At 40.7% G+C, this 9,133-nt stretch overlaps 1 protein-coding gene across 1 annotated transcript in view; it reads right to left on the bottom strand.

Annotated features, from left to right (window-relative positions):
* Window positions 1-8,351, bottom strand: part of LOC107627526 — a 14,506-nt gene extending 6,155 nt beyond the window's left edge. Inside the window, exons 1-5 of the mRNA XM_016330357.1 lie at window positions 8,140-8,351; window positions 7,652-7,861; window positions 7,389-7,477; window positions 7,080-7,245; window positions 6,893-6,951 (exon numbers count right to left, since the gene is read on the bottom strand). Coding sequence (XP_016185843.1) covers window positions 6,893-6,951; window positions 7,080-7,245; window positions 7,389-7,477; window positions 7,652-7,861; window positions 8,140-8,351 — 736 coding nt within the window. The remainder of the gene's footprint in view (window positions 1-6,892; window positions 6,952-7,079; window positions 7,246-7,388; window positions 7,478-7,651; window positions 7,862-8,139) is intronic.

Raw genomic sequence — 9,133 nt, 5'->3', positions numbered from 1 at the left:
CTTCTTTTTATCCTTACTTTCTATAACTTTGTTCTTCATCTAACCAATCAACAATTATAGAATATAGACATACCAAAAATCATGAGGTATTTAGTTAAGGTTGTAATGGGGCCAAAGTAAAGGTAAAGGTATATGTATAAAGCTAAGTGAGCTAATAAGTGAATCCTTAATTAGTCTAAGATCTCACCTAACATACATACTTTCTAAAGCAAAGCTTCTTTACCTATTTTCCCATATTTTCCCACTTTGGATGTCACGTGCTCATGTTTTAATGTTTATTATTTTTATCCCATGTGCATTGCTTTATTTCTCAATTGGGGAATTCTTTTGTGTCCCCTTTATTTAAATACTGAAGAATATATATATATATATATATATATATATATATATTTTTATTTTTTTAATGCACATGGTAATTCAATTATTTTGATTTCACATGAGCATGCTTCCCAAAACTTTTATTTTGAATTATTTTATTCTTTTCAACTTTTTTACCTTTTGTTTTTATCATCCATGTTCCCAATAGGTTTTTCCACATTTAAACCATACATACTTCTTATCTTAAGCTAACCAAGGATTCAACTTGGGATTTTATTTTGTTTTTCTGCTTAAGGCTAGTAATGTGGTTTATAGAAAAAAAAAGGAATTTAAAGGCTCAAGGGGGCTAACAAGGGTGATGTAAAAGGTAAGCTATTTTGGGATAAGTGAGCTAAAATCAAATAATGGCCTCAATCACTCTCTTGGTATGTATTTCTATTCTATAATTGGACATATAGATTAAAACAAAGTAAAGAACATCAGAATAAAAAAAGAAGGGAGGAACACACAGGAATAAAATATTATGGTTTGAATGTAACCATACAATTAAGCTCAAAACTCACAGGTTGTGTGTTCTCTAGTACAGAAAAGTAGCAAAATAAATAAAAAGAGTATATAGTGGTTCACCAAAAAAAAGAACGCCAGAGATGGCGACCTCCCCACTTAAAATGTAGCATCGTCCCCGATGCCCACTCAAGCAGGGTGTGAAGGGGTGTCATCACTGGAAGGACGGGTAGCTGGAGTCTCTGTGGTGGTGATCTGAGGATCTGGTTGCTGTAGAGGAGGTGCTGACTGGATAGGGATCTCGGGGTCTACAGCCTGAATATGAGGCGGAGCCTCCTGATGTGATGCTGCCTGCTGGGTGGCTGCCTACTCTGCCTCCTGCTGTGGATGAGTCTCTGCCTCGTGATCATCCGCCTCCTCCTCAGATGCCTCGGATGGTGTGTCAGGCTCGGAGGAGATGTCACCAGATCGTATCATCAGCTTCAGGTGCTCATAGCGTCGCTTGTTGCGATGCTCCATCTGGTCAAGCCGTCGAAACAGGCGGTGCACTAGATGATAGATGGGCTCTGGGGCAGGTGGAGGTGCAGTGGTGACGGCAGGGGTAGCTGTGGAAGAAGAGGGGCCGGAAGATGGTGTGGCTGTGTCAGTAGTAGCAGTGAGGAATGGAGGTCTGTAGCCCAAAGCCAGAAAGTTCCTGCTGTGAGGGATAATCTTCTTGTATTCTGCAGCAAGTGGCTTCTCATCAGCATCTTCCCAAGGCACGTCAGCTCGACGGCCTAGCTGTGTAACCAGATAAGGAAAGGGAAGAGTGCCTCGGACGTGGACCCTGGCCATGTGGTACCGAATAAAGCGTGGCAGGTACAGGTCCTTACCCTCCATCACACACCAAAGAAGGGTGATCATAGCAGCTGGTATCTCAGTCTCGTGAGTACTCGGCATAATGAAGTTGCTAAGTATCTGATGCCATAGCCGAGCCTCATCATTCAGGTAAATCTGCTTGATTCCCTTTGGCATGGTGGTGTTCTGACCCATAATCCAAGGAACGGTTGGGTCAAGGGCTATTCGGGCCTTGACTGCATCCCAATCAAACTTCATGAAGCGCATATCTTCCTCAGCTTTCTCATAACCATCCAGCTGATCAGTTTTTGGCAGAAGCTTCAGAACATCTTCAATGGCCTCTTCAGTGACCAGAATCTGCTTTCCTCTAAGGTTCACTGCATCTAGGGAGGTTTTGAAGTAATTGCAGTAGAATTCCCTAACCCAAGATGCATTGACCTCAGTCAGGTTTCTCTCCAGGAAGAACCAGCCTCTTTGTTTGATCTGGTCAGAGGTGTATTGCTGGAGTTCTTCTGGGATCTTCAAAGTTCTCTCCAGGTATAGGTTCCTGGAGGTTGCAAACACCGGATACCTCAGCTCACGGTATCGGTTTGCAAACTTTATTGGATCAGTAGCAGGGATTAGCTGGTCGGCCTTCTCCTGCGGGGTAGAATTTTTCTCCCGCAAGGAGTCATCGTGCATAATATCCATAATGGACATCGAGGATTCTCCTCTTTTCCGTTTGCCAGTAGTAGCCTTTCCTTTTCCTTTTCTCTGGCTGGCAGACATCCTAGTAGGCATAAGAAAGAGAGTGGGACAGAGAGGTGGCTGGGGATGACGGCGGTGGCGTCCGGCACGGCGGAAGAGGGTGGCGCGGCGGCGGTGGCTGCTGTTTGGAGGAAGGGAGGGAAAGGTAGGGGTAATAGGGGTAGGGGGTAATAGGGGAAGGAAGGGGGCGTGGGTGGCACTGGGCAGTGGTGACAGGGCGGCGGCGTTGGGTGGTGGTTGCGGAGGAGGCAGCGGCGGTTAGAGGGGAAGAAGAAGAAAGAAGAAGAGAGAAGGGGGAAGGAGGAAGGGGTGTGGGTGGCGGCGGGGTCTGGGTGGTCGGCGGCGTCTGGCGGTGGCGTGGTGGTGGCGTGGTGGTGGCTGGGTGGTGGTGGTGTTATTGGAGAAGAAGAGAGGGAGAAGAGGGGTTTGGGGGGGCGCGACTGATAGGGTTCGCGTGACTAGGGGCGTGGCTGGGCTGAAATAGTGGTTGACGCGATCGCGTGGGACACGCGATCGCATGGAATGGGAAAATAGTGAATGACGTGATCGCCTGGGGCATGCGATCGCGTCACTGAAAATTGTGCTAAACGCACGAATCCAACGTCGTTTCAGCGCAACTCTCTGTCTCCTTTTGGGGTGTTGTGCAATCCTATGCGACGCGATCGCGTCGCTCACGCTGTCGCGTGGGATTGAGGTTGTGCAAGTGACGCGATCGCGTGGGCATTTTGTGCTAAACGCACAATGACCGCACGATTCCAGCCTAACTTTCTGGACGTTGGATCTTTACGCCGATCTCCAGGTCACGCGATCGCATGAATGATGCGGTCGCGTCGCGCACCCTTTTTTTTTGCAGTATGCAGAATGCAATGATTAATATGAATGCGATGCAAAACTTCCAGGTTCAATATAATAAAATAAAATAAAACTTGAAAACAAATAAAACTAAATAAAATTTGAAAAAGGGACGATCATACCATGGTGGGTTGTCTCCCACCTAGCACTTTTAGTTAAAGTCCTTAAGTTGGACATTGGATGAGCTTCCTGTTATGGCGGCTTATGCTTAAATTCATACAGAAATCTCCACCAATGCTTGAAATGCCAATAGCCTCCGGGGTCCCAAACTAGGCATGTGAAGCTTCTGAGCAGCTTCAAACAAATTGTTAGGCTCCCGGGGTGACGAATGTTAGCATAGATTCCAAGATCCCAAACTTTGCTTTTAAATCCACCTTCGTCTTGATCTATACTTTTCCATATGGGCGGTTTAGAAATTAGATTCTCACCAGGATAACCAAACGTTTTCCGAGATCCATCTGATTGATCATGATGCCAATCCGTGCACTTCGAGTTGAAGTGTGGAACCTTATTGAACCTTGTGCACCAGCTCTGAGTATGAGCCATTTCCCTTTTACTCTTAAAGCCGCAGAGAGCTCTAAGCTGGCCATCTGTTTCAAGCAAACCATATTCAAGTGGAAAAATACAGTTAAAGGTTAAGGATTGTACCCACTTAAAACTTGTATTGGGTGGTAATGGCCTTGGGATAGGTGGTTCCAGTGGTTCTGTGAGTTCTACTCCCTTGTATTCTTCTGTGAAATTCTCCACTTCCTTGCAAGATTCTTCAAATGTATCTATGTCCTGATCAAAGCCATCTATGTCTTCCTCATCACTTAAGTCATAGACTGGAGGTTGAGAGAAATCTACCTCCGTATCATCTTCGTATTTACTTGGGGAAGATTCTTCAATCTCAGAGAATTCACTTGCGGATGCAAGCTCATTACTAGAAGAACTTGTCTTGAGATTATTGTCATCAAGGAAACTTGCTTCTTGGATTATTCTGTCTAGTTCTTCATAAAATATCTGCCTCGGGGATTGCGCACAATCCTCCTTAGCATCAATTGTAACATCCTTGACAGAATGCTCCACAACTTTGGATTCCCATGGAGGTTCAGCGTCTCCTAAGTCTTCAACCAACTCTTCTTCTTCAATAATGACAGCTTCCTCTACTTGTTCCAGTACGAAGCTATGCTCTGTCTTGTCCACTGGAGTTTCTAGTATCTCCTTCATACTACGCTCTTCGTTAGATTGTCCACATGGGGCTGTGGGAGGTCCTTGAATGTTCGAATGTCTAGAAGATAATTGACTTACTACTTGTTCCAGTTGATGAAGAGTTGTTTGAAGTCGATTTACTATTTCCTTGAGGCGAACCTCTGATTCTCAGGGTGATAGATTTGGGTATGGCACAGGGGGAAGTGGTGGTGTTTGGGAGTGATTGGATTGGAACTGGGGTAAATGAGGATCATACGGTGGTGAATGGTGAAAAGGAGCTTGTGAGTGTGGTGGTTCGAAGTTACGTTGAGAGGATGGTCTATAAGCACAGGGTGGGGCTTGTTGGTAATTACAAGGTTGTCCACCATGTCAATTTGCTTGGTATGCATTGTAGAATGGTCTTTGTCCATGATATCTTAGAGGGTGTTGTTGCCTAAAGGGTTGATCAGATCCTCTTGGCTCCATCCATCTTTGGTTGCTCTGACCTTGATGCATGTTCCTGTTATAACTTCCATTCCTTTCAATAACATTAGAACCAAACTCAAAGCGAAAGGGGTGAGAATTCATAGTAGCAAAAATAAATAAAGAGAGGAAAAATAAAGACAAATAAAGAAGTAAAATAAAAATATTTACAATAACCAATAATAAGGCACACGATTGCACTTCCCCGGCAACGGCGCCATTTTGATGAGAGGAACTTTTGCGTGGTCTAGAAATTTGCAGATAAATCCTCGTTGCAAGTATAGTTTCTAAACCTTCAAAAGTCCTTTCATACAAACGTTTTGGTTGTCACAAGTAACAAACCCCTAAATAAATTGATAACCGAAGTATTCAAACCTCGGGTCGTCTTCTCAAGGAACTGCAGGGAAGTATGTTCTTATTATTGGTTATGGAGATTATAAATTGGGGTTTTGAGAATGAGGAGGGAATGATTTAATCAGAAATTAAAGTAAATGAAGAACAAGTAATTTAAATGGCAAGTAAAGTAAATAAATGACTGAAAATAAACTTCTGGCAAGGTATGAGAAATTAGAGGTCCTATCCTAGTTATCCTTATCAATGATGATGAGAATTGAATCTTAATTCCACTTTGTTAACCTTTACTAAGATAAAGGAAGGTCAAGGGATTAATTGGTTTGATCTTCAAATCCTATTTATTTCCTAAGAAAAGATTGGGATTATTGAAGTTCAATTTAATTAGCAAAGATAACAATTATCATTCATGTTTGAGTTTGATAACTCCTGAGTTACTGATTTCTTAACCAAGACCAAAAGGAGAAAAGTAAATCTACTGGAATAAAAATGCCTTCAGATGGGAATAACAATAATGTAAATAAAAGAAAAGCAATGATAAACTGAAATACCTCAAATAACATTAATTCAAAAGAGTAATCTGTAACATGGAAGAATTCATAAATTAAATTGCAACATCAAATAACTAACTAAAGTAATGGAATGAATAAAAAGTGAAAGGGAAGCTTAAAGTAAAGGAACATTGAACCTGGGATCGAGAGTCACTCCTAAAACTAAGAGAAATCCTAAATCCTAATCCTAAGAGAGAGGAGAGAACCTCTCTCAAAATTGAATCTAAATCATGAAAACTAACTAAAGTGGAGACTCCCCTTGAATGGATGCATTCCCCCACTTCATAACCTCTGGTCTATGACTTCTGGACTTGGATTTGGGCCAAAAAGGGCTTCAGAATTCGCTAGGAGCATTTTCTGCAATTTCTGGTGCGTGGCCTCTGTCACGCGTCCGCGTGGGTCACGCGGTCGCGTCATTCGGAGTTTTCCTTATCACGCGGTCGCGTCAGTCATGCGACCACGTCATATGTGTTCTGCTTAAGGCGCGCGGTCGCGTCAGTCATGCGGCCGCGTCGCTACTTCTTCGCGCTTGGCATGCGGCCGCGTCGTCCATGCGATCGCGTGGCTGCCAGTTTCTTCACAAACTCCGTTTTATGCTTTCCTTCCATTTTTGCATGTTTCCTTTCCATCCTTTGAGTCATTCCTGCCTTAGAAGATCTGAAACTACTCAACACACTAATCACGGCATCGAATGGAAATAAAGGTAATTAAAATAATTAATTTTAAAGCATAGGAAACATGTTTTTCACATACATCACATAATAAGGAAGGGAAAGTAAAACCATGCAATTAATATGAATAAGTGGGTGAAGGATTGAATAAATCACTCAGATTAAGTACAAAATATATCATAAAATATGGGTTTATCACTTATAATCACTTTTCTCAGCTACAGTACCAGATAGATCTCAACTGGTACTACCGGTCAAAATTCCAGTGCGCGTTTTTACGCAGAAAACTATGTTTTCCGACTCCAAAAAATTCACTAAATCCAAATATCACATTTAAATTATCAAATTCTGATTGTCAAATTTTCTAACCATATTCACTCCTATTTAATTTATTATTTAATTAATTACGGTTTGACCAGGTTTTACAAGTGCCATCAAAAACCATCACCTCCACCTTGAATTTTGAACTGAATGCACACAGAACACACATATTCAGGATACATACATAAACCCTTCATCAATTTAATATAAGAATGATAACAACAAAACTATATAAGAATGCATGAGTTTTGTCAAATGGACTTATACAATATACCTTAGTGCAGCACATCCGTGTGTGTGACCGCACTTTCCACATTCATATCTATTGCCAACACGAGTATCAACTTTTTTTGGACACTTCCTGCACGACTTGTAAAACCAATCATTCTTGCTTACATTGATTGAAATAATAGTTCCAACCATCCAAGTGGGACCTTCCTCTATGATCATATATTCCCAAATAAATTTGAACTCTAAAAGAGTCTTTTGGTAATTATTGAATTTATTTTTAAGTCGATGACTAAATTTCTAATTACCTCTTTTTGATTCAGGATGTCCTCTATTGTTTTCACTGAAGCATTACCTTGTGTTAGCTCTTCAACGCCTGACCATGGACCATGTGATGAAACCTGACTTATCCTCACAAAGGATGATGTTGCACCTCCGAGAAACCTTCCAGGGTAAAATAGTTAAATTAGTTAAAAGTTAAAATAGACATTATCAACTGCAATACATTCCATTATTGTTGAAATTTCCAATTATTAAGTGAAAATACAATCTTACTATTTTTCCCAAATTTCCAATTATTATTCTATGTTTCGAGTGTATTACATCAAAATAACTAACATGTTTCTAAACCCAACTATCTCTTTCAATCCAGGGTCGACATGCAATTGGGAAACATTGAAACGACTCTGCACCGATGACTTTCCGTTCCACCTTGTTGCTTTTATTAATTGTAACACGACTATAAGTGGTTCGACTCTATCCTCCTCAAGATGTGGTAGGATTTGATCAACCATGTGGTCAAACATTGCGCACCCGATTCGGTTGTTGCTGTGTTAGCAAACCATAATAGAAACTTATTAGTTGAAAGAAACACTGGAGTTTTTGTAAAACTACACAAAATATGATAGAACACGCACTCTAAATCCTCTAGGACAACAACCAATCATTTTGTCTCTTTTCCTTTGCTTGTAACCAAATCCCTAGGATCTTCTTTTCCAACAACTTTTAGCTATCAGGTCTGTATATTTACAAAATGGTGTTGAATACTACCACTCTTTAGTTTTGGTTCAACTTTTTTAATGTAAAAGCATAAAGGATAAGGCTACCAGGTAAATGCAATAAACTTACCAAAAAGCTCAGTGCCGTCCAACCTCTCTGCGTTGATAATGTCCGGTATGGTTCTAAAACAAAAAGCTTCCAGTGGAAAGGTAGGATTTTGAAATGGATTCACAATTGTCCTTTGAGAAAATATCAAAGTCCATCTACCGGGTATTACCCGCGATGCATTTTTTTTATCATGGACAATGAAGTTGTACATGTTGTACAATTGAAACTGAACAATTTTTTCCGCTGCACTTTTGAGCCAAGGGTTTGGGTATTGAGGCATGCATCCTGGTACCCTTTGTATAATCCAACATGATAGTAATAAAAGATAAACTTCATTGACAAAAACAAATTATCAATAACCCATAAGGAGATTCAAAATAAGTAAATATATTTACCTGACTATCTTGAATAATCAAGTCAATGCTAGCAAGCTCTTTCTCGTTAAACCTACTAGGCTCTTCCCAAACCCTTATGGTGTATACCTAGAAGTTCTAGGCAAGCTTCCTTGGATTCAAATCATGCAAGTTGTCGAAGCTCTCAGACATGTCCATTGCATTGAACGTAATAAACTTCGTCGTTCTTCTCTACTCGCGTCCATCTTCTTCGCTTTCTTCTTCGATCTACTTACGTTTCATTTATCTTCTTCCCATTCTTCTTCATTTTCTTCTTCGATCTACACATAGCATTTATCTTCTGAATCGAAACAATGAATGATTCAACTTCAAATCAGTTGAATGAGAGCGATTTGGATTATTCTTCCGAAACAAATCAAGCAGACGAGGTTTGGATTATTTTTTTAATCGAATTGAATGGAATGCAATTGTAATGAGCGGATAATTTATACGCTTTTTGGCATTGTTTTTAGTATATTTTTAGTAGAATCTAGTTACTTTTAGGGATATTTTCATTAGTTTTTGTGTTAAATTCACATTTCTGGACTTCACTATGAGTTTGTGTGTTTTTCTATGATTTCAGGTATTTTCTGGCTGAAAT

Source organism: Arachis ipaensis, chromosome B02, assembly GCF_000816755.2.
Source record: "Arachis ipaensis cultivar K30076 chromosome B02, Araip1.1, whole genome shotgun sequence".
Lineage (NCBI taxonomy): Eukaryota > Viridiplantae > Streptophyta > Magnoliopsida > Fabales > Fabaceae > Arachis > Arachis ipaensis.
The sequence above is the reverse complement of the archived record's forward strand: the minus strand, read 5'-3'. Positions and strand labels throughout refer to the sequence as shown.